At 40.5% G+C, this 27,708-nt stretch overlaps 2 protein-coding genes across 10 annotated transcripts in view; one reads left to right on the top strand and one right to left on the bottom strand.

Moving 5' to 3' along the window:
• Positions 1-211: 211 nt before the first annotated feature.
• MPHOSPH8 (M-phase phosphoprotein 8) lies at positions 212-27,708 on the top strand. 3 transcript variants are annotated; one of them, XR_013180964.1, is made up of 15 exons: positions 212-514; positions 4,174-4,329; positions 5,081-5,920; positions 9,244-9,340; positions 12,358-12,483; positions 12,570-12,658; positions 13,745-13,885; positions 14,647-14,733; positions 16,654-16,808; positions 20,212-20,366; positions 21,640-21,767; positions 22,398-22,481; positions 23,391-23,660; positions 26,244-27,080; positions 27,282-27,708. XR_013180964.1 is itself a non-coding variant. In XM_054628207.2 (13 exons), exons 1-13 carry the CDS (start codon positions 227-229, stop codon positions 23,430-23,432), a joined length of 2,388 nt encoding a protein of 795 aa, XP_054484182.2. In that variant the 5' UTR covers positions 212-226; the 3' UTR covers positions 23,433-25,739. The 3 variants fall into 3 exon arrangements, 1 of the variants encoding a protein (XP_054484182.2); XR_008533848.2 differs by lacking the exon at positions 26,244-27,080; XM_054628207.2 differs by lacking the exons at positions 26,244-27,080; positions 27,282-27,708 and having other exon boundaries at positions 23,391-25,739.
• The window catches only part of PSPC1 (paraspeckle component 1), a 58,801-nt gene continuing 58,194 nt past the window's right edge, over positions 27,102-27,708 (bottom strand). For all 7 annotated transcript variants that reach the window (XM_077173913.1, XM_077173912.1, XM_077173911.1 and 4 more), the window contains one exon: positions 27,102-27,657. The gene's annotated coding sequence lies outside the window, so the exon portion shown is untranslated. The remainder of the gene's footprint in view (positions 27,658-27,708) is intronic.

Here is a 27,708-nt window from a genome sequence, read left to right as displayed (position 1 = left end):
ATCCCTGGGCGGAGCCGTCGCCAGCCACGGCCGAGACTGCACCGGGACGCTCCCTCAGGCCCCCCCCAAACCCCGCCCAGCGACGGCCGCGCGAAGGGCACGCGGCCCTGTGCGTCACAGGCTGCGCGCGCGGCCATTGGCTGTGGCGGCCGCTGCCCCGCCCCCCGCGCCCGGCCGCGGATGTCGCAGCCGCTTTGCGCCCTTGTCGTTCGAAACTCGGCCCAAGATGGCGGCGGCGGCGGCGGCGGCCGGGAGCGGGGCCGAGGCGGCGGCGGCGGCGGCGGCCAGGCTGGAGGGGGCGGAGGGAGAGGAGGAGACGGCGGCGGCCGCGGCGGCCGAGGATGGGGAGGGCGGGGAGGAAGACGGCGACAGGGCGGGCAAAGCGGGCAAAGCGACGGGCTCTGCGGCAGCAGGCGGCGGGGAGGCTGGCGGCGGCGAGAGCGAGGAGGATGAGGAGGAGGACGGGGAGGACGTGTTCGAGGTGGAGAAGATCCTGGACGTGAAGAACGAGGGGGTGAGTGCGCGGCTCGCTGTCACCGGGCCGCGAGGGGCACGTGAAAAGGGTAATCCCGCTGGGGGTGCAGTGTGAACCGCCCTGTGCACGGCTCTGCAAGCAGGCTTTCCGTGCCTTGCTCCGGATTCTGTGCCCTCAGCCAGAGATAGGTCTTTACTAAGTTGTTGGGTTTTGTCTGCATTATTAAACTGCTCTTGGCTCTTGACGCTGAACTGCGGTACTGTTTTGGTGTGAAATGTTTTAGCGCAGAGATGGGCAGGGTTGGATAGAACTGTGAGCATAGAGGTGTTTTCAGGGTATGTTGCCAGGGACCACGGTGAAAGACAAAACGGGGAAAGACCTCCTGAAATAAGAGAGTCTTCTCCCAATTGAAATAATAAGCTGTAGTCATCTTGCATTGTTTAAAATTAAATACCAGGCCTTGGTTTGTTTCTTTGAAAGCAACCTACACTGGTTGAAGTTCTTTAAAAATTTTCCTAAATCTCAAATAGAAAAAATAATTAACACAGGGGTTTTCTTAAATTATTTTGTGCCTGGAAGATTTTTATTTTAACTAACTGATGCTTTTTAATTTTAGGCTTCAGTCTATGACATTATAAAAATCTGTCAATTTCATGTAAAAGATCAGAGTCTTGAAACCCTTAGTCTGGAGAGCCTTCAGATCAGCATTTTCTTCGATATTTGTGATGTTATTAAATTGTACCTTAGCTGAAGTATGTTGATGTCTTAAGATTATGTTGTGCTTTCATAGTAATACAGTATTTATAGAAGTGAATTGTTGATCAACATAAGTTAGGCTTGAAAACAAGAGGATTCCCTTTTTTTTTCTTTTTTTTTTTTAATTCTTTTCTTTCCACCCACCTCCAAGTGATGGAACCTGAAGTCTCTAGGTGGTTGTGGTGGTGAGACATTAAAGAGTACTGGGATGCATCAAGTACCATCTCTTAAAAATGTCATTGGCACGTGGTGGTAACAGGGTGTCTCTTTTCCCTCCCCTCCAAGCAGCCCATTCTGCAGCACATCCTGAGCTCTGTGTGCCTGAGTTTTCCAGGCTGGGTCAGCTCCAGCGTGTGGGTGTAGCCAGCACATGGTGATTGTGGCTTTGTGGCCTGAGCTCCAAGCTCATCAGGTGCCCTCTCAGTTGCTCTGCTGCAGGGGCTGTGCTCCTGGGCTCCACAGAGGGAGCCAGCCACTGGGCAGCGTGGCATGGGGTGCTGTGTGTCACAGAACAGAAGTGTCACAGCTGGAGAGCCCTGCATGGAGGTGCTCTTCCCACACACAGAACTGGTGTTGTTGGGCCTGGCATACCTGGTGATGGGATGAGGGGCAGCACTCCTGGGTTGGGATTGGGCTGGGGAGTTATACCTGTGCATAAATAAAACATTAACATGACCTACTTGAGAGAGCAAGCAGTGGAAGTTTGGAAATGTAGTCTCTCAGTGTATCTGTAAAGCTTTTCGTTCTGCACCTCAGTCATACTCCAACAACAGGCTCTGGTGCAAATTGTGATGTTCCCCAGTGGAAGTGGGAAATTGTAACTGTGCTGTTTAATGACATGGTGGTATCCTTTTCCATACAACTTGGTTCTAGCTCATCACTAGTTCTCACAGAAGCTAGAGCAGTATAAAAATGCTTGGAAGCATTCAGTTTTTTCTAAGTGATAACAGAAGGGAAAAAAAAAACTAATAGTGAGAGAGTGTTGATAGGTGAGTGTAAGACTGTGCCTCTTAAGTGGGAGAATCACTCTTCTGCCTTCACTTAAGCTGAATTTTGTAAAACTATCCTAAGCTGCATTTTTCTGTCACTTTCCATGTACAGGATATAGTCATTCAGCAGCCAAATGGTTTGCATTTGCATTAGACTTCATGTAACTTTCTCAATTAATGAAAAAAGGACTTGTAGCTTATTTAGTGCCTGAGTTACAAGGATGTTCCTAACTGCAGCTAGCAGAGATCCTGCATCTGAAAGGGAATAACCCTGTGCCAGCAGAGAGGTGAGAGTCCAGCTGGCTACGACACAGATTTGCAGGAAAGGAGCTGAGAGTCCCCACAGGCAAGTAAGGTGAACATGAGTCAGCAGTTCTTGCAGCAAAGGAGGCCAGCAGCATCCAGGAGTGTAGCCAGAAGATCAAGAGATGCTTCATTCTCTCTTCTCAGACTGCTGAGAAGCATCCTGAGTAGCATGTGAAGTTCTGAGCTCCCCAGGATAGAAAGACATGTACATACCAGAGAGGACGGTAATGAAAACAGGAAGCTGAGAGCTGGATTTGCTTTGCCATAAGAAGAAAAGAATCAGGGGAGATCAGAGTAATATCTGTATCTGACAGGAGGATGTGGAGAGGACAGAATCACATCTTTCCTGGGGGTGCACAGGGAAAGGATGTGACAGACAGAGGACACAAGCTGGAAGACAGGGACACCTGCATAGATACACTGACTGGGCAGATACCTGAGCAGCCTGATGGAGGCAGTCCTGCTTTGAGAGGGCATTTTACTTGTTAGTTCTGGAAATCCTTTATAACCTAACACACTCTGTGACTGTAATGAGGAAGTTACTGGTTGCTTATTTTGTAAGTAACCCCAATAGAAGAAAGAGGAGAGGGGAATATGATTTTGGAAATTTAACTCCTAAATCAAGAGAGATGGGTTAAGCTAAATTCTAAGAGAAATGTTAAAACTAAGGTGTTTGAATACAGGCTATTTATTTATTTAGATGTCTGTGAAGCAAAATACAGAAGATTATAAATAGAGTTGGTCAGTTGGTTGCTGAAGTTTAGTGGCATGTTTATACACTTGGTCAAAGGTTAATTATGCTCAGGCAAAAATTTATGCATAGACATTTAACAGTAAGTGCCAATTGGCAATTCTTCCTGAAGCTTTTTTTCTCCAGGCTTGGTTAGTGCTGTAAGGTCTTTCAGAGCATTATCAGTCCATGTTTGAAAGTGAGAGGTACTATTTTGCCTCTCCAAAGGTGCTTTCCTAAGTACATTTACTAAAAATTATTTTTTTTTAATGGTAAAGAACTTCATAATTTAGTAGAAAAAACTAGACAGAGACTGCAAGGTGCAATTTTATCCCTCAGTGAATTTCAATAATGTTGAAACAATTGGCCTCAGATTTTTGTATGTAATCTACCAAATTCTTTGTAAATAACTCCACTGAGATGCACACACTCATATTTTTGTCTAGGTTTAACTTGATTTCATTGCTGGGTTTTTTTTTCCTTATTGTTGGTATTTCAGTTTATCAGAAATAGAATTGATTACAAATATAGCATAAATTATAAATTTCGATATGGAACTTGATGAGTGGTGGTAATTCATTAGAAGTGTTAAGGATTTATTTCAAGTTATTCAGCAAAGAGAAAACCGTCAATCTTGAAATTTTTATGGAAGAAATATTAAAACTTGAAAAAAAATCGTTTCATAAGTGTCAGAAAACCCATTTTGATAAGCTGACTGGGAATTTATGATATGTACATTATAGCTGTGGTTCTGAACAAATGTTAGATACTGGAAGTATTTTGGATAAAACTGTTCCAACTACAGAAATACTGATTTGTGTATACACAAAATTCTGTATCCACTGACATCCTCAGGAACTGACTAGCTGATGCAATACTATGCTATATTGTATTAATGCTGTGGGTTTTTCTTACAGGGTAAAACTCTCTATAAAGTCCGGTGGAAAGGATACACCTCTGATGATGATACCTGGGAACCAGAGGCTCACTTGGAAGACTGCAAAGAAGTGCTTCTTGAATTCAGAAAAAAGATTGTGGATAATAAGCCTAAATCTGTCAAAAAAGAAATACAGGTGTGTTTCAACTTCAGTATCTTACCCTGGAGACATAATCCTTATCTAGACTCTACTAATGAGAGGAGGGGAGAAGGGAAGGCATTTGAAACGTGGAATTAAAAAAATCTCATCCATAACTTCTTTGTTTCTTGTGAAATTTAATATTGTTGCTCTTCTCTGACAATTGTCTTGTCACTGAGGCGGGGCACAGTGTTCCAATCATCCTCCTGCTTTCTGTAGGAGATCAGTGAACATGGAATCATTTGGTAAGATATCAGTTTGGTAGGACAGGAATACAGAAAGATTAGATTCCAGAGGGCAGAATATAGCTGTTTCTTTTCTTCTTTTTAACAGCTCAGTTAGCCTGAAAAAGCAGTATAAGGATCCTTTTTGAAAACTGGTACCCTGCTTCTGGTAAACCTGTAGGTAAATCCTACAAAATCAAATCAATTGTTTTTGATGTAAAATAGCTCAGATTTGTTCTGTTCTAGAATATGGTTGTTGGCTGTGTAATTGGTTTACTTGAATTGTTTGTGTATTGATTCTCATCCAAGCAGTTAGTAGTGTAATTTAGGTAAGTAAGCTAGAATTGTATTATCACATTTTGCAGTTTGGCAATGAGGAATGATCTTGGCAGGGATCAAAAGATAAAAGTGCTTAAAGATTTATTTTTCCCAAGCACGACCACTACCATTTTTATATACTTTGTACCAAAGTGATAGTTTATTGGGGAAGGAAAAACTTTTAATTTTTTTTCTTTACCTTTTAGAAACCACCTCTAAATGATGATATATTTGAAGCAGAGTCTGACAGCGACTGGCAAAGTGAAACAAAAGATGATGTTTCACCAAAGAAGAAAAAGAAGAAGTCAAAAGAGGGAGAGGATAGAGGTTCAGATGACCCGAAGAAGAAAAAATCTAAGTCTCCAAAAGTCAAGGAAAAACCCAGAACAGAATGTGAAAATTCCTCAGATATTTTGGTTTTAGATTCAAAGTCAAAAAAAAGGACTTTAGAAACTAAGGAGGATTCAAAGGAACCAAAGAAGCAAAGGAAAGAAGATACTAAAGAAATCAAGAAAAAGAAGGGAGAAGATTTAAAAATAAAATCTAAAGAAGATTCTAAAGAAAATAAAAAATCGCAGAAGGAGAAGCAAGGAGATGTTCAGTTGGACTCAGAATCAAGTCCTGTGGATGATTCAGTTTCTCAAGGAACTTATAATGAAAATTTAAACATAAATTCTGAAAATAAAGACGAGAAACAAAAGGTAATAAGTGGAGAAGAGAGATTGGAACAAGAAATTGATGGAAAAGATGGCATTCCTGATAAATATCTTGATGGATCAGCAAGTAATGAAGATGATGGTAGTGATACTAGGGCTAAAAGAAAGAAGAAGAAAGTTCAGAAAGCAGAAGACTGTAGAGAAGAGGATGGAAAAGTAGAAATTCAGGATAGTCATTTAGAGAAGAAGAGCATGCACAAAAAGCAAACAGGTCAAGAAAAAGTACCAGGAGAGTTGGAGAAAGTGTCACCTGCTCCTTCACCAGTGCAGAAGGGTGTGAAATTGAGCGCTGATGAAAGGGTGTGCAGGCCCATGGATTCCCCTGGGGAGGTAAGTGTGGTTAGCGTGGGGGCTGGGGGTAAAATCAGTCATCTTCAAGGTACACATACCTCAAACCATGACTGTTCATGATGGCAAAGAGAAAAGTACAAATTGGAAAGGTACTGAGCTGCATGAGCTTAAAGAAACACCCACTGCACAATATATAACAGAGACTGGGAAATTCCTCGATTCTGAACACTCTAAGGGGGGGGGGGGGGGGGGAGTGCTTTAGGAAAGGAGAGCACAAATGTGAAAGGATAAATGTCTCCTGTTTACTGTGTCTTCTTAGAATGAAATTTCCTGTTCTTGCAAGGCATGCTGTTATTTTTAGCTTTGTTCGTGCCCACCTTCAAGAGTTTCCCCATCTGACTTTTTTCTACTTGTGTAGTAAGGCAGAACAGTGTTGAGCAACACTTGCTCTCTCTCAGACACTGGCCATTCCATCAGGAATTACCTGTGGTGGCACCTGCCTGAGAGCTGGAATGCTGAAATCACTTCTAAAGCCCAGGTCTGTGGGATCGGCGGAAGAAATGCGGCACTCAATATGAGTGATCGGCAAGTCTCCCAAGTTTATTGATAGCTCACACATATTTATATTGGTGTTAATGAAGCTTATACATACTGCAAAGCTGAGCTCATTATTGGTTAATTACTCATTGGGCAACCACTCCTACTTCTATATTCTTATAGTTATTTTGTTAATACTTCTACATTCTTGTGGTTATTCTACTGAAACTATCTCCATATTTCTGGCAAAAGATCCTCTCCCCCATCCTGATGTTGCAGCAAGGTCACATCAGTGATTGGACACTGACTGCTGACTCCTAGACTTGCCTCCTTCTATCTTAACTAGCGGTATCATGTCTACGTGACCTTTCTCAGCTAGCCAACTGTCCACAAAGCTCTCCACACAGGTCTCCCAAATAATTGTGTAACAAGCTTGTCTTGTTAGAATTCCTGGAGTGCTTACAGGAAATGTTTCGTTTCATATTAAATTTCGTTTCATATTAAATAGAAATAGAAATGCTGTACCTATTGTAAGAAATAAGCTAAGCAAATACCAGGATATTTATTGTTCCTTGTTCAATACAGTAGTGCTTTAAGAAAAGCAGTATTGTAAAGGCAAAAGAAGAAAATTATGACCAAAATAAGTATTTTTTGTAATGTTTCTGGGAGTATAATTTCTTTCATCGGCTTCAGCCTGTTCTGATACAGTTTGCAGTTCATAAAACATTGTCTGCTCAGAGCAGCCATGTTCTGATTTAACAGGATTGCAGTCAAAACACATTGATACTTACTGGACTATATGCCACTTCTGAGACCATAATTCCATGGTAGAAAGTTACTTCTGCAGGTTCAGCAGTGGTCCTCTGCTTGTGATTGTTCTGTGTATGGAGTAGGTCACCTTAAATAAGTTATTCTGGGGATAGAGAATTATGTGTCATAATCTCAAAGTAGAGCTACACGGAAGAGCGTGTTTGCAGGATCTTAGTGTTGAAAGTTCTGGAAAACAAGGAATTACTGTGAGGCATAGGCCAGTTTCAGAAGGCTATTTAATTAGTTGAAGTGATATGGTCCTTTATTACCCAAATGGTTTACTTACAGTTCAAGGCTATAGTGTTTGTGAGAGAGAGATAAGAATAGAAAAAATCTTTGGAATTCTGTTCTATTTACCAGTAGTCTAAAAATCCTGTCACCTTGACTATGAATAAATGAATAGCAGAGGACAGTGGGTTTGCCTGTGGCTCTTCAGTCAGCATTCTCAGTGAGTTATCTCTGGCTTTTCTCGTGGTCGTGCTCCAAGGAAGGTCATGCTCTGAGGTACCAGCAAAGTAGGGAAGGTGTTCTGCTCTTTGCTTCTGGGTGTAGAAGGCTTAAACAGTGTTTCCTGTAATTGGTTAGTTATTATCTGGAGCAGCTGTGGACTTGCATGGGTAGGTTTGGTGGAGAGTTCTGCAGGGTATTTTTTGTTCACTAAATTGTTGGCCCAGACAAGATGATACCTTTCAAAGAAAGTCATCACATATATTTCCTGTCTTTCCTTATGTAAGTTAAGTCTGCTTATGGAGCACCAGTGATGTCAATTTATAACACAGTATTTTCTGTTTGGGGTCAGTCTGCATGCTGACCCATTCCTTCCATTTCATTTGCCTCCAAAAAAAAGGGGTGTGTTCTGCATCTGATCAGCATTAGAAATCTGGAATAGAATACTGATTTTAACTGGAATAGAATACTGATTTTAAAAGCCCCACTGTAGCACATATCTGGTAGTCCCTTTAGTAAGTTATGGATTTCCTCTTAAAGACTGAGCATCTGGCAGGATGAGCAGCTGCCTGTGTTTGCATTAATCACGTCAGTGATTAAAAGCCAAAGTTTGTGGAGGGAAGGGGGGTGGTGAGGAAAGCAATTAAATGTCTCAGCTCTGCTAATACATAATGATATACCAAATTAATCTGGTTTAATTAAGGTTTCTGCTCTGCCATGTGGTAGCATATATGTAAATTTTTGTGAGGACTTCTTTTGGGGCAGTTTTTCAGAAAGACAGTGCTACTCTCTTTGCCACTAAGTGTCAGAGACTGATACAAAGCCATGCCAAGGAGCCTTGTCCAACCTACTCTGCAGTGAATTTGGTGAGTGGAGAGAGAGAGGAGAAAGGTGAACATTGGTAGAGAAAGCTGGGTTCCATTTTGGCAAATTTGATCATATATCTACATCTACAGTAAGTTTCTTCTGTGATATTAGATACTGCTAAGCTCAGACTTCTGCAGGGATATAATGACTTTGGGTGGATTTTACTGAGTGTCTGTTTTCACAAATAACTGTTGCCATTACATTCTGTCTGTGTAAATTGCAAAGCTTGGAACCTTTTCTGTCCAACTGTCAAGTTTTCTCAGTTGAGGTTCAACTCAATGATATCATAATGCTTCAAATACGGTGCTACCAAATTGTTAAATGCTCTGAAATAATTACATTCTATTCAGGTTTACTATTTGGAATGAACAAAAAGTTTCTAATTTTGAATTTCCTTAAAAATGCTGATTTTGTCATATTTGCAGCTCTTCCATAAGGCAACTTGAATGGCTGGGATGCAGTAAAATTATGAATTGAAGTTGCTATGTTCAGGAAATAATACTTCCACTGTTAGGGAAGAAGCCTTCACAGACTTAACTCCTGACTCACCTGTTTAATTCTTAGGAATGTCTACAAGTCTGTTGCATATAGGTTTCAGTAGTATTAATTGTAAATATACTTTATTGTTGGAGTGGTGAAAGGAGTTAATTTTCCATTTTTTTTCTGCACCACTAAAATTTGGTCTTTGCTTTCAATTTTAGGAAAAAGAAGTAAAGAAAACTGAAATTAAAGAAAAATCTCAAAAAAAGGAGTCTGAAAAAGAAGAAAAAACCAGAAAAGAACAGAAGGTCCTAAAAAGTAAGTGCTAACTTCTTGAAACAGAGAAGGGAATGACCATTCAGGGCATGCTCTTCTTATTTCTATAAGGCAGATATTGTGTAATTTTGCAACACACACAGACACACACACACACCAGAAATAAGGAATTCTGTGTTTATTTTAGGAAGCAAAAGTCTTGTGGTCTATGGCTTTGCTAATACATGCTTCACGAGAATGTTAATATATGTTTCATATATGAAGCACAGAAGTATATAGAAGTCTCTGACATTTTTGTAGACAAGTTAATTTTGCCCTTTTTAATTTAAGATTGACAACTGTGCTTCTCTGGCATGTAATAGTAGCTTTTTTTAGAGGAATTCATCCAACCATTGGCTATTTTCAGAAGTGTTCTGACAATATTATGAGTATATCCTTTTTATACTTAAGAAAATTAGTAGGGGCTCCCATCAGACAAACATCTTGCCTCTTTCTTCAGCCACAGAGACAAGTTATGTTATACAACCCTGGATGATTAGATACACAACTGTCATGGTTTGACACTGGCACAATGCCAGTGCCCCCATGAAAATACCTTCTCCCTGGTTTCTGCTGTGAGATGTGACCAGGAATAAGCAAAGCAGGCTCCTACTTAGGGAAAAAAGAACTAGAACTTTATTAACTACTCTACAACTACAAAGAAAAAGGAACACACACACAGGGAAAATGAAAACCTCACAAATGCATTTCCTCCTCCCCCCACCAAATTTCAACACAATACATTTGATCCTCAAATCACCAACTCTCAGTCCTGTACCACCCTTCAAACAATCAATCCTCAGTTCATCAAGAGGAGAGGAGTCCTTCTTGTGCCATGGGCTTCCCCTGGAAACACAGCTGAAGCCTCATGTGTTTCCGTGTCACTCGTGGCACCGCCCGGAGAACATCTGCCGTGGTGACTTCTTCCTTTTCATGTCCAGTGCTCTCACCACTGAACACGGACCAGAACTGCTTCTAGGGTTGTCTTTTAAGGATGCTCTGTCCCGATCCAAAAAAGGCACAGTCTCTCCTTTGGGACACCTGTCCCCACAATCTCTCCTTTGGGACACCTGTCCCCCCCATATTTTTTCACCCCCTGGGGCCGAGGGGCATCAACACTGAACCCTCTTGGCTCTGAGGCCATTGCCTCCCCCTAGAATGCAGTCTCTGTGTCACAAGGAACATGGTTCTGTCCATGGCTATACAAAAAGAGTCCAGCAAAAGCCACTCCATCATCTCTTCCCACTAGGATTCTTCTCTACTCTTCTACTACCTCTCACTCGCCCAGACCTCTCTCACACTGGCCCATTTCCTTTTTCATCTTCCACTCTATCTTCTAGGAAAGGTCAATGCTCTGTAAAGTTCTCATTTTCCAAAAAGGGGTTAAAAGCTCCTACAAGCGGCCTTCTCCGTCCCAGCCGTGCTGCCGGCACAGGCCCATGTTTATCAAGCTTCAAGGTTACAGTCTCAGGCAGCGGCTCTTTCTCTCTCTCTCTGTGTCTCTCAGGGGGGGCTGCCCGATGCCTCCCGGTGTCTCTCTCTCTCTCTCTCTCTCTCTTCCACCCTTCCACCCCGGGCTCAGGCCTACCTCTCTCGGCCACATGGCTTTTCCCTCCCCCTGCCCAGCCAGCAGCTGGGCCGGGGCAGAGACCCGAACTCTTTCCCGCCGGAAACCCAAGAGGGCCCTCCCAGGGGAGAGCTCTGCTTTTAACCCCGTGTTCTCAGAGGCGTGTCCATGTCTCAATGGCCAGGTTAAATGCCAATATTAAAGTCTGAATATCCATTGGCCAAAAACACAGCATCCCAAAAAACACATTTCCTGTCAAACCACCACAACAACAAAGAATGTCTAGGTTCTGTTTCTGTTCCTAATAGTATAATGGATTATTAGTATTACTGCTCTTCATCTCAGAACAGCTCTGGATTACTTTTTTCAGGATAAATTCCTTCACTAGAGAAGCACCTTTTTCTGAAAGTGGCATAGATGCTTACAGTGCTTAGGAAAAGTAGTAAGAAGCAGAATGAGTAATGATTTTTTTCTGTGCAGCACTTGTCCTTTGTGTGGTAATCACAGATACTGAACCATACTTCAGAAATAGTATTTATGCACAATTCTAAGCAGCATTTATTAAAAGGAAGGTGGTACCATGTGTAAAGCAGCCAGAAATCAGACTTGCCAGGATAGGTGGAGGTGGACTAGCTCTCCCTGACTTCTGTCTTATGCTAAGCTTGCTACTGTGCTCCAATACCTTACAGAAAGAGAACAGGTCTTTTCTAAATTGATGCTGGTCATTTACTTAAATTTTGTTATGTGTGGTCCTTAGTGGCTCAAGTAGTCACTCTTGGTAACTAAATATTCTAGGCTTTAAGGTGATCAAAAGTGCATTTGAGTTGTTAATGTAGCTTCAGAAGAAAAAAAATTAATATTATGAGAATAACTGCAAAAGAAAGGAATCTTTGCTAGAATGGAAATCCATAAAAGAATTAAAAGAGCAAGGTGTATAAGGAAAAGAGAAATATAAGGGATGAAGCAAAGAGATGGACTTGCATTGCTGCAGAAGATGATAGAGAAGTAGTTGATGGGGGTCAAATGGAGAACACTGGTAGCTAAGATTTTCTCCATTCCTGCTTGCATCCCAAGTGCTCCAGTTCTTGTCTCTGCAGGGGGCTGAAATGAAGCTTTCTTTTGAAACTCACTGGTACCTTTTCAGTGTGTTTCCAGTGCTTCTGCTACTACAGTGATGGAGTGTTCACCTTCCCATAATCACTGCAGCCTTATTTATTACCACAAATTGGCAGTTTCTTTCAAGTAAAAGCTTTTTGTTTGTTTGTAATGTAGCCTTTGCTGCTGAGAACCATTCCATGCTGACTGCCAGGGTTTATTTGAATGAAAAGTAGCAGTAGCTGTTTGTTAAGCTGCTGATCATTGAAGCAAGAGCAAGCATTCATTAGCTTGAAAATTTACAATTTATTGCTTATTTTACTTTTTTTTTAATTCCACAAAATTAAATACATGATAGATGGCAAGCAGCAAGTCCTGAGTTTGGGTATGGACATGCAGTTAGAATGGCTGACACTAGAAGAATTCCAGAAGCATCTTGATGGAAAAGATGAGAATCATGTATCAACAGAACCAATATCAAGTGGTGAGTATTTTCTGGCAAGAAGGGGTATTTCTTAGCTGACATTTCAAAGGGAAATATCCTGTAACAACACTGAATTTATTTTCTAGCTCTCCTCAGAGATGCTGTTAAAAGTGGAGACTACATGACGGTGAAAATGGCGCTTTCTTCAAATGAGGAATATAATTTGGATCAAGAGGTAATTTTTGTGCAGTAGAAGTATTGGAAGACAGTAGGAGGGAAGAATACAAATTTTGATTTATTTGAAAAGCTTTCCCCTCTTATGTTGTAGCAGATTTCCATCTCACCTAAGTAAAAAAAGCACAGGGGGTTAAAAGGGAGCACAGACTTGGAAGTTTCAGTATTTGTTATCCATTTCTTCTAAGAAAAAATGAAGTTTGATAGAACCATCCCAGTAGCTTTCCAGCTAACTTGCCCAGTGTACTTAACTGACTAAATGTGGAACTTTGCATGCTATTAGGAACAATAACCATCAGTACAAGTGGCTGAACTGTGTAAAACATTGTTCATGGGATACAAAACTCTGAAAAGCCCCAAAACCTGCAAGGTGTTTGACATACTGGCACCACTTCATAATTAGTTTTCTGCCAGTTTGTTATCAGCTATGTTCTTACTTGGTTTACTTTCAAGGATCTATTTTCCTGTTGAATAGGACTGTAGTTCCATTTTTGAGTTTTAAAATCTCCAGTATTGGTATTTTCACTGGTGATCTTGTGTAGTTGTGTTATGCAGCATTTTGAGAACTCAGCATTATGCTGAGTCTTCTGAGGTGTCGTAGGGAAGATGGGAAATAAACTACTGAGGCCAGCATGTGTTCTGTGAGTTGTAAGGTCTGGTGGAAAATGCAGGAAGGAGTGAGGAGACTGGCTGGTTAGAGTGTCTTTGTACTTACACTCTGATAAAATCAAAAGGCAGTGTTGTGAGAGCAGCTGACTTGAGCCATAGTGGTTTTTCTCCATGGGTGCTGACAGTCTTGCTGCCTTCCCCACCCTCAAATACCTTACAGCCTTTCTTCCTGGTTCATTTTGGTTTTTCTGCTTCTTGTTCTGATCCTCAGAATGTTATGGATTTTGCAGATTATAGAGCTGAGAGTGTGAGACCTGCAGACCAGAGAAGTGGGAGGTGATAGTATGCTGATATCTGGCAGCCATGTATGTGTGAATTCTTCTACCAGGGAGGGAAATCTTTGTGAAACATGTTGATGGACTTGAAATTTTTGTCTTGCAGCTTTGTTTCTGTAATGGAAATGATTTTTTTTTTCCAGGACCCAAGTGGAATGACCCTGGTAATGCTTGCTGCTGCTGGAGGGCACGACGACCTTCTGCGGGTGCTGATCAGGAAAGGAGCTAAAGTTAATGGTAGACAGAAAAATGGAACAACTGCATTGATACATGCAGCTGAAAAGGTTGGCTTGGTTATTGTTCTGTTTGTGATTGTGAGCTATTTTACTTATGATTAAAGGCAGTACACAGTTTTTTACCTTTGAATGATGCCTAAAAAGTAGTTAGCAAGATACAGCAGGGTGACTAATAATAATTTCAGCAGCTGTGGTTATTGTAGTATAAATAAGTTCTGATCACAAACCCTGCCCTGAGCAGAGAATATCCTAGGAGGAAAAGTGGAGCTGAAGTTCTTGTGGTAGAATTGCCTGTTATGATATCTGGCTACACAGGATCCAAACTGGAGACACTTCGAAAGAAAATCTCTGATTAAACAGGATTTGGTCTTTTAAAGCAGTTGGGCAATGAACACGGTGGCAAGCTCTTCCCAAACTAAGACAGCTCAAGCAGTAAGTTAGAGCAAGCCAGGGTTTCATGGGTGCACTCCTCTGTTCAGGTGGGTCCCATGAACAGTAGATAGAAAGGCAGCGGGGAGCCTCATTCCCATTTGGTGGCAGATGCAAATACACTGCTTCCTTTCTGTGATGTTTATTATTGCAGGATTTAGGAAAAAAATGTAAGAACTATAAATAATTAGGACTATCCACTTGCCTAAGTCTGAAATGCTCTTTTTTAGCCATGGGAGAGAACAGTGTTAATTGTGCCATGACTCATGTTTTGAGTTCTATGGATGAATTTTAAGTAAATGTCATTTTGTATTCTGAAACAAAATCAGAATATTTTTTACTTACCTGTGTTGTGGGTTTGGTTTGTTTTTTTTCCCCAGAATTTTCTAACAACAGTAGCTATTCTTCTGGAAGCTGGAGCATATGTGAACATGCAGCAGAGCAGTGGTGAGACTGCCTTAATGAAGGTAAATCCTATGTTTGTCCTTATGTGGTTTATTAGGAATACTTTTGTCAAACTAGTAAAACATAAAAACCTATTTATAGAATTCATTTCAGGAACACATTCCATATTTGAAATAAAAATATCCTTCATAGTTACTCTAAGCAGAGTTCTAATCCATTTCTTTAATGTACTGTAATATCTAAACAAGAAACACAGATGCCTTCAGCATGCAGCGCTAAATGTGGCTCATCATCCTCTTCTGCAGATGTGGCTCAAAGAAATGCAGATGTGGTCTTCCTCTGAGATAATCAAATTGTCAGCAGGAAGAGAAAAATTCCAGAAAGGATAATCTTTCACTTGGGTGCTTCTGTGATTGGCACTTGCTGTTTTATTGCAGGCCAGAAATAAAATAGCCAATTTACAGTCTGATTCCCAGTGCCTGTTCTGCACCATTATTCCCCCAGTCACAAAGGAAATCTTGATTTTTAAAAAAAATTTTTGTAATGAGAAAATTCTAACACTCATAAAACAGTCTGTGCTTTTCATATTTTTTTCTTTATGTGGATGAATTTCACCAAAGTTCCCCTTTGGATGAAGTTGCTCTATTTATGTGTAGGCTGTTTGTGTGGTTTGTTTGCCAAAGAGGTTACAGAAGCTTTCCTGCCCAGACAATGTGATATTGTTTCTGTTCTGCACTCTGTGAGGCTTAACAAGTGGGGATTTCACATTTTCTCTGAAGACAACAACTCACTTGTGGTTTCCTCAGCCACTTCAATCCAAAAATCTCTTTATAATTTGGCTACTTCCATGAACCTCAGTCTTGACCTTCTTTAAAGTTTTTATTAGTCTTTGATACACAGCTGTACAAACCAATTAGCAGCCTACAGTGATTTATTCCAGGTGTTTGTTTTACAATGCAGATACAAAGAATAGGATCTTCATTTCCAGTAACTTACTGGGACAAAGCTAGTCCTCTGTGGATAACCTATCAATGTGTTTATCAAGTCATTCTTATTTAACCTTAGGAGTTTGATCATACTTTTTCTAAAAGGAGAGAAAAAAGATCTTAGCACTCAATTCCTTTCTGTCAGGTGGTGTGAGATTTTTCTTGGTTTTTTGGTTTGAGGAAGGCAGGTGGGTTGTACTGTTTATGGAAGATGATGGATTGAAGGCACAGATCCAAGTTCAGAGCAGAGAGAAGTTTCAGAAGCTGTCTTCTGAAAGGTCTTACAGTGATAAAAATGTTTTATCTCTTGTGCCTTTTCCTAATTTATCTGAGTGAAGTGTTTGAAAACAAGTGATCAAGAGCATGTGTTTGCTTTCTTCAAAGTAAAACTTTTTTTAGATTTTCCTGTGCTTTTGCTAAGTTTATGGTTGATGTGCCCTGAAATTCTTGCTGTAAGTAACAGTGCATAGCCTTGAACATTTATGCAGAGGATAACAGTGGCTTTCTCACATAGCTACGTACCAGTCTGAGACAAATTCTGTAAATTAATTGCATACCCGAAGTACCATTTTAAACTGAGATGCATAGAAAAACAGGCACTTGAAATGTTACCTCAGTAATTTCTGAATAGTTCTAGAGAAACATATTTACTGAGGTAAACAATTCCAAGAAAATTTACACACTGAACTCCAGCAGATCAGTTGTTTTCGCAGAACTTCTGGGATTTGCTTTCTTTATTTTTTTTTCTAATTATGTCTGCTTGGTAATCCTGACTGTTGCTGCTTCTGCCTGGATAAAGATAAAATATTTATGGAGTGTGTTCCTGAGTTTCAAGCTGTGTTACCATTCACAGAGCAAATAATTAAAGTTCTAAATTGTAACTAATTTTGGATTTTAATTCAGTTCTGCAGTTCTGCTTGCTGTCTGTCATATATACTCTGTTCTGAGGGGTTTGTCGTTGTTTTCTGTCCTTCCATCTTCTCCCTTCCCACCCAGGCTTGTAAAAGAGGGAATTCTGATATAGTGCGGCTCATGATTGAAAGCGGAGCTGACTGCAACATTTTGTCCAAGCACCAGAACAGTGCCATGCATTTTGCTAAACAGTGCAATAACATACTGGTGTATGAGCAGCTCAGGAGCCACTTGGAAACGTGAGTAAAATGTACTTGGAAGTTTGTTCTGCTGAAGTTTGCCATGCTAGGCATGTCATCATTCTGGTTTAAGTCAAGGAAAATGTCAGGAAAGAAAACAGATCTGATTTGGGCAGCATGCTTAACTAATAAGTCATATGAAAGCAAAATTATGTGAGCTAGCAGAATGGGCATACACATGCTCAAACACTGAGTAAAAGTATGGAGAGGAGGAAAAAGTAATTCCTAGAAGAGAAAGATTACTTAAGATATAGCAACCATGAAAACCTAGAAGTGTATAAGCACTGGACCATTGAATGTAAGCTCTTAGTAGGGCGTGCCAAATAAAATACCTTGCTAGAAAGCATAGGGGAAAATCAAACAAAAGAACACCAAGCTGAAACATCATGAAAAGTCTGTCCAGGCGTTGTGTTGCTGTGGTGTTGTTTGGACCTTTAAACATCAGCTATGAGCTGAAAGTGCCAGGGATAAAGCTTTCATGCCAATAGATGATGGAAATCATCATCATTATCATGCAGCAGAATGACTGAAGAGCAGTGCGGTGTATGTGACATGTAAAGTGTTGGTGTCATATGGTCATGACAAAATATACTGAGCTACACTGAGACAAACATACAGAGAAGGAGCAAGCTCTCCAAATACCCATTTGGAGGAATACTGTAGTTAATGTATATGGGCAGAAAATTAAAACCAGCCATCTCTAAATTTGGGGAAGACTTAAGGAGGGTCTCGTGGCTTCTGCAGCAGGTGAGATTTTGCCATGAATGCATAGTTAGTGCTGGAAGAACACTGTCTCAGTGCAAGATTTTTTTCTTGTTTCATGATGATGTAGTCCTTGTGATTCATCTATGTAATCTAAGGCAATCTATCAAGTAGTTTGTAATCCAAACTTACTCTCTTCCAGTGTATAGAAAGCCCTGGCTGTTTTTTGCTTCATATCTCTTGTGTTTCCCATCAGCTGACTTCTCAAGTCTGTCTTTACAGAAACTGCCTTGTAATGGTCAGTGTGTGCCAATCAAAAAACACCTGAAATGACAGGGTTAAGGGAATGGAGTCAGGTTGTTTTTAGTGGTTCCCAGTGACTGGACAAGGGGCAATGGACACAAACTGGAACACAGGAGGCTACCACTAAGCATCAGGAAATTTTTCCTTTTGAGGGTGATGCAGCATTGGCACAGGCTGCTCAGAGAGATGTCAGGTCATTGGAAACTTTCTAAAGATATCTGAACATTGTGAGGGTTCTGTCAGCCCACTTCTCAAGCCTGTCAAGGTCTCTTGTGGATATCAGAGGCTGTCAGCCACTCCTCCCAGTTTTGTCTCATCTGCCAAAGTGCTGAGGGTTTGCTGCACCATCCACCAGGTCATTAATTAAGCTGTTGAACAGGACCAGACCCACTATTGATCTCAGAGTGCACCAGCAGTGATTGGTTTCCAGCTAGATTTTGTGCTACTGATTTTTGCTGAAGTAACATGTTTGGATCCAGTTCCATACCAGGAGGAAAGTATTGTGATGCCACTGTTTTTAGTGCCCTGGAAAGCTTGTCTGTGATACTGTAGATCACAGACACAAGCAAACTTCTGTCGTGAGCAGAGGAACACTGTAAGGAATGTTTTTCTCTTGAAGAATGCTAAAAGAAAAGTGCTAAAAGCATAAAAGGTAATAATTATTTTTCAGAAATTAGAAACCTCTTAAAGTGAGCAGGGGCAGCTAATGTGGGTGAATGGAGTGTGCTGCTTCAGGCCTAGGGAAGCAAATAATGACTTGTTGTTAGTTAAGGTTTTGAAGGCAACAGCAAGCATGCAGGATAAATAAGTGACCTGGTATCTGCTGTTCACTGTAATGAGACTTTGTCACTCATTCACTATTTGATACCTTTCCAGTTTGTTTCCTATTTGACATCTGCCACCTTCAGTTTTGGCTAATCTAAATAATGAGTTTTTGAAGATCTTGACCATGTAATTTTGCCAGTCAACAAGTGGCAGTTGAAATTAAATATTGATGATTGCAAAGTCATGTCTGGGGGCATTACTGTGCTGATGTGAACTGTACAGGGAGTAACACAGCTCTTGCTAATTTGGGAAGCTTTTAGACTCACTGAAAATACCAGTTCAGTGCTTTTTGTCAGTCAGAGGACAACATTATAGTAGTAGTAAAGCTGAAAATAAAATTATTAAATGGTCAAAATGTGAAATCAGGAAACAACAACAAAAAATAACCCAAAGCCATGAGACAGGTTCTGCAGGCCATCCTAATAAATGATCTAGTGATAGGTTTGAAGTGGAAGAATATTTTTGCACAGCAAAACTGAATCACGGATCTCATTGTTGCAGAATGCTGTGGTCACAAATACATGGGATTTTAGAAGGGATTAAGCAGATCTAAGGAGATGGGATTTGGCTGCAGTTTCTAGTTTTGGATGGCTCTTAATCAGATTGCTAGAAAATAGGACAGTGTACCAAAAAAACCTACTGTTAAATTTCTCATATTTAATATGGCTTTGTCAAGCATCTGGGAAACAGGCTACATAGGCTTTGGGGCTTGCTTAGGCATGGCAGTTCTTGTGGTTTCCTTCCAGTGAAACATTGAAGTTTTAGTTTCTGCAGATGATAGTCCCAGTTAGCAGGGTGGGGAAGTGTGTTCTGAATAATAACTGGAAAAGCCAGAGGCAGGACCTCTGCTGTGCTAAAGCATGTAAAACCCAATTCTGACCAAACAGCTTTCTGAAGAGGATTACTGAGTGGTCTGCCTGCAAAGGTGCTGGACACCACTAGTAATGTGGTCTCTCTTTGAAAGCTGGGCTGCCGCTCCACCTGGTTCCCTAACTCCCCAAAAAAACAAACAAAACCCCCACTTGGCCTCCCTTTTAGTGGTAGAATGGCTACCTTTGCACTGTTTTATTCACAGAGTTTAACTAGGAACTGCATTTTTCTAGTAGTATTGCCAGTAAAATTATACAGGGATGTGCTTCTTTATTTTTACTTGCAGGCAGATTGATAATTCAATCCAGCTGGGAAAGTGGGGATGTCCATTTAGCCACCAAGTATATATTGATGTTTCTGGGATATCTTTCTGTATATAAAGCCTTCAAAATATGTGGCTAGTAAAATCCTTTTTTTTTAATCTACTGCAGTGCATTTGTATTAACATTTTATTTTTTTGGACCCGGTAGTTGAATTTCACAAACAGATTGCTGATAAAATATTTTATTAACAGTACTGGGACCTGTGGTTCATCTCTGTATAAATGCTAGTGAGGAAGGCATTCACTCCTGAAAATCAGGAATCTAAAAAGGTGATCCGGAATGCTTTTTTTTGCATATGTGTGTGTCAGCTCTCACCAAGCCTATATCTGGTAAAATAATTCATTGTGTGAAGCACAGGCCTCACTTGTTTGGTCTTTCAGGCTCTCAAAAGTAGCAGAAGATACCATCAGGAATTATTTTGAAAATTGCCTTGCTTTGCTGGAGCCAGTGTTCCCAATTGCGTGTCATCGTCTCTGCGAAGGGCCAGACTTTTCTTTGGATTTTAACTATAAACCTCCACAGAACGTGCCAGAAGGTAGGGAGGGGTTTGTTGCTGTGGCGGGGGTTTTGTTTGTTTAAAAAAGGTAGAACAATATGTTTGAAGCATGTCTTAAATTATCTCCTATGCAAAATTATTTTGTATGATTTTGCAGTACATCACATTAAGAGCACTCTGATTATGGAACATAGGGAGAGCAATTATATTTTGATGTATTATGGGTAGGGTTTGTCTGTATTTTTTTAAGGCTTTTTAATTGCCTCATACAGAGTGTCAACTTCTTCCTGTTCATGGGTTACATTAGCTCAGTGACAGGCATGATAGGAAAGGAGTGGTTTACCTTTACCTTAGAATTAATGATTCAGGAAAATCTAGGCTTACTAGATTATCTAGAGAAGGTCTTGTAGTAGATGCTTGTGTTTCATGTACAGTAGGTCATGTACTGAAGGCTTGGAATGTAGTCCCAGCAGTGCCCTGAGACAAATGCAGTCTAGAAATACTAGGAAAAGGAAGCAGCGGCAGTCAACTTTGTTTTGCCCACAAACCTTTTGAAAAAGACAGGAATCAAATTCCCAATGTATTTGGGAATATTTCGTTATTTTTCCAGGAATTCAGATGCTATTTTCTGCTGCTTGGCTTATCTAAGTCATTTTTGATGAGTATATCAGGGAAATATCTACTGATAATGATTTTTCTTAAAGTGATAAATCAGTGTGACTATTAGAATCCACTTAAACTGAGATTGAAAGTGGGTATGTCTGCTCAGTTTTCTGGTTGTTCAGAGTTGTTGGATAAGTCTTCCAGTTCTTATTATAGATATCCTGTATTTTAGAATTAAGAAACTTAATGTAAGTTTGTTTATTAAAATGAAATATTTGTGGGTACCTTAAGTTGCTGCTTATTGAATTCCAGTGCAGTTCATAAAGATCTGTAATGTCTGGGCTCAGTTGTCTGTTCTCTTGACTAGACCCAAACCACACTAAATTCCATAACTCTCTTTGAGTAAACCTGAAACCACAGAAGTGAACTGTGCTGAGGATTGCTGTTTCCATTTTGCATTCCTTTCTAATAGCCACATAAAATTATTTCTGTTGTGAAAAGTCCTTAACTTGGTGACCAAGCCAATTGTTTTCTGGATTCACTGGTTTGGGAAATGGGAGTTTTGCATGTTGGTTTGTTAGTATATATATACACCATATGATGGTTTTTACTTATATGTATTTGCACCTGTCTTCAAAGGTCTAGTGTACACAGTTCTAGATAATGGATCTGATTTTAAATTCATGTAACTGAATTGTCTTCCCTTTAGGATCTGGAATTCTTCTCTTTATTTTCCATGCAAATTTCTTCGGTAAAGACATTGTTGCTCGGCTCTGTGGACCATGCAGTGTACAAGCTGTGGTTTTAAACGACAAATTCCAGCTCCCTTTATTCTTGGTAAATCTTTTCATATAGCTGATTGACTGTAAAACTACTTCATAAAGTCTTTATAGAGCAGCCTGGGAAATCTCAGTGCCGTAATTTGAATTTACAGTATTGTGATGAAGCATACTTTTTATCATTCTGTTTTTCTAAAATGAAAATTAATTTTCTTTGTATATGGAGAGAACTATAATGTTTGCTTGTACTAGGTTCCATAAAAATGTATGACTTAAAAGTTAGGGACATAGTGCTGGATAAACGATTCTAGGTGGCCCTGCTTGAGCAGGGGGTTGGATTAGATGCCCTGGAGAGATCTTCTCCAGCCTTCTGTGATTCTGGGACTGAGGCTTCTTCTCTAATTAACCAAGCCTCTCATATTTTTGACCCAAGTAAGTTCTTAAATATTTTTTTAACAACCTACCTCAAAGTTCTAATAATTATTTTCTAATTTGGTTTTTTTTAATCTATTAAATGGATCACATTGCACAATTTTGAAGTCTTGTTTTCTCAGTCGTTGCATCAAAGGTTCATGTACAATGTTCTTTCCAAAAAAGCATGGTGAAAATATTGAATTGTTAGTCCTCTTACACAGCTCTTTCAGCCATAACCTACCATTAACTTTGTCCATTTTCTTTTTCCTTGTAGGATAGTCACTTTATTTATTCCTTCAGCCCTACTGCAGGCCTTAACAAGCTTTTCATACGGTTGGCAGAAGCTCCTACTGCCAAGGTACAAAATGTTCTCAAAATTAAATGTGTATGCTCATTTGTTGTACTCTTCCATTGTCTGAATGCTTCTACCTGTATATTGCAAATGTAAAACTCAAAGATTTTCCTCTGTCTCGTGATCCCAGTTTCCATCAGTTACAGTTACATCCTGTGACATAGCCAGAACTTGGGAACATTTCCACGTGTTAGTTCTGTTATAATTAAACATTTTTATGTTGTGGTGAGAATAATTCATACACTAGGATAAACTGGTGTTCCAGCTAAACATCTTCTCCATCTATATTTTGAATTTGATGACTGAAAGATACATGGAGTGGCCACCTTTTTTTTTATTTTTGCATACAGATGTTTTTGCTTGTGTGTTGGAAATACTTCCTGGGGTATGCACTCTGCTTTTAAATAGTCTGTTGCATTTTACAGGTGGTTTGGGGAATATTCCCCACTACTGAATTCTGTTCTGGTAGCATTTATTTTATCCTAGAAAGAGGTAGCAGTATATTTTCCAGATCCTGTTGAAGGATTGGATAGTTGAGGGATAGTTGAAGTTATAGTCTTAAATGTTTTATTGTACTTTCTTTTCTTCTTCTTCTTTTTTTTTTTTTTTTTTTTTTTTTTTTTTTTTTTGTGGAAAAAGGTGTATGCAGATGGAAGTACATGTTTGTCTGGTTCAGACTTGGGGCTAACTTGTTCAAACAAAACCACAGCAGTATTCTACTGGCATCCTCTAACAAACCATCCATATCTAAGTAGGGCTACTATAAACTGATTTTGTTAAGGACTTCATAATTCCTCTTTTTTCCTTTCTTAGTCAGTAGCAATTGTGTGCCTTTCCTTGTGCCACATAGGAGCGTTTAACAGAGTAATCACCTGTTGCCAGCGTTGATATGGAAACCTTTGTTTTCTTTTACAGGTGAAGCTGCTCATAGGAGCTTACAGAGTGCAGCTGCAGTGACCTCTGAGCATGCCATGAGTGGACTGACACTTTTTTGGATATACTTCTGATTCCTCTGTTCAGAGACTGACAAAGCAGTTTGGAACTTTTTGGCACCACACTCTGAAGACTCAGTTCCCAGCTTGCCACTCATTGGCAGTCGCAGGAAGTGTGTGTTGGAGAGCAGTTGAATACGCTGCACTGGTGGGACAGGGTTGTCAGCTTTTTTTACTTTGTACAGATGTAGATGTAAGTATTTGTGCCAATACATATAACTTTGTCTTTCTTTAACTTGTGGAGTCCAGACTGCATATTTCAGCTTTTCCACAATGTGGAACGGTGCATATAAGAACTATTTAAGGTAATTACATGAAATGTCTTTTTTAAAGATCTTCATTTGTAAACTAAAGTTTTCTACTTACTCTAACATTTCTATGTGAAATGCAGAACTGTCATATTATTGGAGCCATGGGAAGAAATTACACTTTAAAATGACTGCATTAGGTTTAACTTTTAAGTTGCTGAGGGCTGTGTTCTGTTTTAAAACTGCTCCTGTTCCTGTCTCTCAATGAAACACCTGTTATGCTTAGAGTGATTCCCTTTGAACTAACAGAGTTCAGTCTGCAGGCATGAACAAAGACATCTGAACAGGCTCCATTCGCAGAAGGGTCTCAGCCAGGTTCCCAGTTAAATCTCTGCTTTAACCTGCCTTTGCTATTAGAGAAGCATCTGGTAGTTTTACAGATATCTTAACTTTTGAGGTCTTAGGTGACATCTAAAAACAAATACAAGCTGAAAAGAGCAAACCAGAAAACTTGTAGCTACCTTCAGTGTCCAGGCAGTGCTTTTTGTAGACAAGAAGATACATAGAGAATTTCAGATGTTCTCAGCCTGACAGATGACAGAACATGTGTTGTCCTTTACTTCAGAAATTCAGTTCCTCAGTGCAAAAAGCTGCTATATCTTTTTATCTTATTATTATTATATTATTATTTTATTTAAATGACCCGTTTTATCAGATGACAGCAGTTTTGTAATGGTCCTGTGCTGTAAAATATAAATGTAATACTTCTGCATGGAGTATAGAATATCTTTCTCTGTAAATTAACCAACATCTTGAAAGGTAGGAAAAAGCAAACCAGATCGTGCCTTTGCTGTTCTAGTTGTCATGTGTAGTTTACATGCCACTATGTGCCTATATTATTAGCAAAACTTCTGCATCAATTCTTGATTATTTTGACTGCTCACCATCAAAATGGTGCAGCTATATGAAGTATCCTTTTAAGAACTGTGATTTTTTTTTAATATAAATTTCAGTTAACTGGTTTTTAATTTTTGGTTCTTAAAATTTTAAATCTTTCATATTTAAGAGATGCCAAATGAGTAACGAAAGACACAATTTTTGTGTAATGTCACATTAAGCTATATAAAACTAGAACAGCAGCATGACATAGAAATACTCGTTTCTGTTTTGATTTAGAATAGTTGCTTATGTTTTTGCACAGTATTGATGAAATCTTAACAAATTTGGGTTTTGAACAGACTTTATACCTCCACCTCTCTGAAATATGTTAGATACCTCACTTTTCTAAGTATGAACACCTGAGATGCATGAAAAGCACTGGCTGAGAATCAGGTATGTCACTGCCAACACTTGGGACTTTGTGTAGCTGAAATTTTAGTCCCTGTGCATAAGCCTGGATGATGCATAAGGAAAGAGGACACTTGTGTTTCCTTATGCTGGAGTGCCAGGTTTCATCTGCATGGCTGCCTCTTGCAGTCACTCCTGCAGGACGTGTGGCAGCACAGTGTGTGTGGCACAAGCTCTGTACAGTACCTGCCAGTGGGAAATGCTGGAGCTGCTCCAGGCGGGGATAAAAGGTGTTCTGAACAAATGTCCAAATGATAGAGATGCTATTTAGAAACTGTTGTACAGTCTAACCTAAAAATGTCTAGTAATGCTCCAAGAGTTGATACAGCAAGTAGTTTGTCAGAGGCTGTTGATTTGGGGAGTTGTTTTGTTTTTTATCTTGAGGCACTTGGGAGAGAGGGAGGAGTTCTACAGAACATGGGAATGAAATCTGGGTTTCATGATGCTTTTATTAGGGATGAATATTTTGCAGCCATCTTTCTCTTTTAGTTGGCAGTATAAATTCAGAATCCCTATTGAAGATGCATAAGAAGTGTATGAAAAGCTGTTTGAAGCTGGGTTTTGTCGGTTTTTATTGTATGGGTTTTGTCTGATTGCTGAAAAAGGTTTTGGTGGACAAAGGATGAAGAGAAAGTAGCTACAATAAAAAACAATTACTTAGGCACTGTGGAGAAATACCTGTGAAGTACTTGCTCAGTTTCTTCTTGCTGCCACCAGCAAGGGCTGCAGCTGCAGTTCCCATGAACTGCAGTGGTAGCAGATGGTTCTGAAGGCTCAGGGTTTTTACCTTCACTGTACCAGCACCAGTACTGCTGTTCTGGCTTCTTTCACTGGTGCTGAAGGTTGGTGGGTGGTGCAGTTGACCATGTCACAGGCTTTCTGTGCTTTCTGCACCCATTTGCAAAAACAAAATGGGTTTTGATCAGTGTGAATTTAAGATGTGTACTTTTCACCTTCTCAACATGGCTAAAATGTTTGAGTGAGGGACAAAGACAAGTTTGGAAAAAAATACCCGAAAAAGACACCACACACTAGAAATTTGAGCAGAACTGAGGCAGCAGGAAAAATTAAGCTTTAAAAAGGGTTGCTCAAAGCTCAGATACCTCAAGTATAGCAGTCAGCAGGAAGGAACCAGGCAGAAGATGGTTCTTTCTGACTTCAGGTCTCCTGTTTTTCCACAGCAAACCAGTCCTGCGTGGTAACTACAAATTAATCCTTTTCCAGAATGTCTGTAATACTTCCTGCATGATCTGAAGTGTAAGGAACTCCTCTGAAGAGTTACTGGTTGCACTGGTGCAGTTACAGTAGAGGGGTCAGACCTTCCCATTGTCTCCCTCTGCTGCTGTGCCTCTTGCTCTTAAGGGAAGGCACAGCTCTGCTGCTGAGAAACCCAAACCATGCGTATGGGAACTGAAGACATTGTCACACACCCAGGGAGATGAGGGCCTGTTCCAAAACTGGAGTCACTGCAACTGTGTGGGCATGGGCCACCAGAGCTTGTGGGGACAGGGTTACCCATGTGGTGACATCTCAATCTGTAGCGCAGACTCCCACTTCTGATGAGAAGTCTTGCACCCTGTAACTGTTACTTGTATGGACTTTCCCTAGCCAAGAACAGTTTGATGAATTTGGGAAGAAAGCCCTGTTTGGCGTCTTAGAGCAGCTGCATGTCCTACACTGAATACAGCCCTCCAGTGGGGAAGAGGGGAAGGTGCTGGTCCCAGCCCCTCCCACCTGTAAAGGTTGTGCTGGCAGTTTTTCTCAAAAAGGCTTTACAAGGTTGCACGGGACAACCTGTATGCTTGCACAGGAGATATAAAAGCTTTGGGTGTTCCCTCACCTTTATAGAACTGTCAGCTCTGCTGTGTCAATATCAGAGTAGTTCTTTCAGTGAATAGCAGGGTTAAGATCCCTAAAACCACAAGAGAACCTCCAGACCAAGTCCCCTGCATCCACCCTTCCTGAAACCAAATGATTACCAGGAAGCCCCCAATGGTTCCACAGTGCAGGGACTCCAGGTAAGTACAGCCACACAGTACTACCTTGTACTGTTTTTATTAGTGGTATGGTGTGCCACTTCCATGCACTGAAACAATGGAACAAAACTGCCACCATACTGTGTACCACTGCCATGAGCCTGGCTCCATCTTCTCTACGCACTTCTCTTACACAGCCAGGTCAACAGGATCTCTTAACCACCCCTACCTCCTGTTCTCCAGCTGGAAGAACCCCTGCTGCCTGGCCCTGTGGCTCCTGTGCTCCACAGCCTTCTGATTGCCCAATGGCTTCCATGGGGTTTGTTACTACATCTTCTTGTCTTCAAGAGCCCAGAACTGGGCACAGTGTTTCAGCTGCAGTCTCAGAAGTGCTGAACTGAGAGATTGCTCTTCTGGCCCCTGCTCAGCCATGATCTTCTAATGGAGCCCAGCATGGGAGTGGACACCTTCATCTTCACTTGTCCCTCAGGACCCCGTATCAGCCTCTGCAAAGCTGCTTCACCACCAGCTGCTTCGCCATCAGCTTAGTTCAGTTCCCACTGCAGGATTTAACTGTGTGAGGTTCCAGTCAAGTCTTCAATTCATGTCCACTGCATTGCTGATTTCAGGAAATAAAAAATAAACATCCTGTTACTCATTTAATTTTAAA

This window comes from Agelaius phoeniceus, chromosome 2, assembly GCF_051311805.1.
Source record: "Agelaius phoeniceus isolate bAgePho1 chromosome 2, bAgePho1.hap1, whole genome shotgun sequence".
In the NCBI taxonomy this organism is placed as follows: Eukaryota; Metazoa; Chordata; class Aves; order Passeriformes; family Icteridae; genus Agelaius; species Agelaius phoeniceus.
The sequence above is the reverse complement of the archived record's forward strand: the minus strand, read 5'-3'. Positions and strand labels throughout refer to the sequence as shown.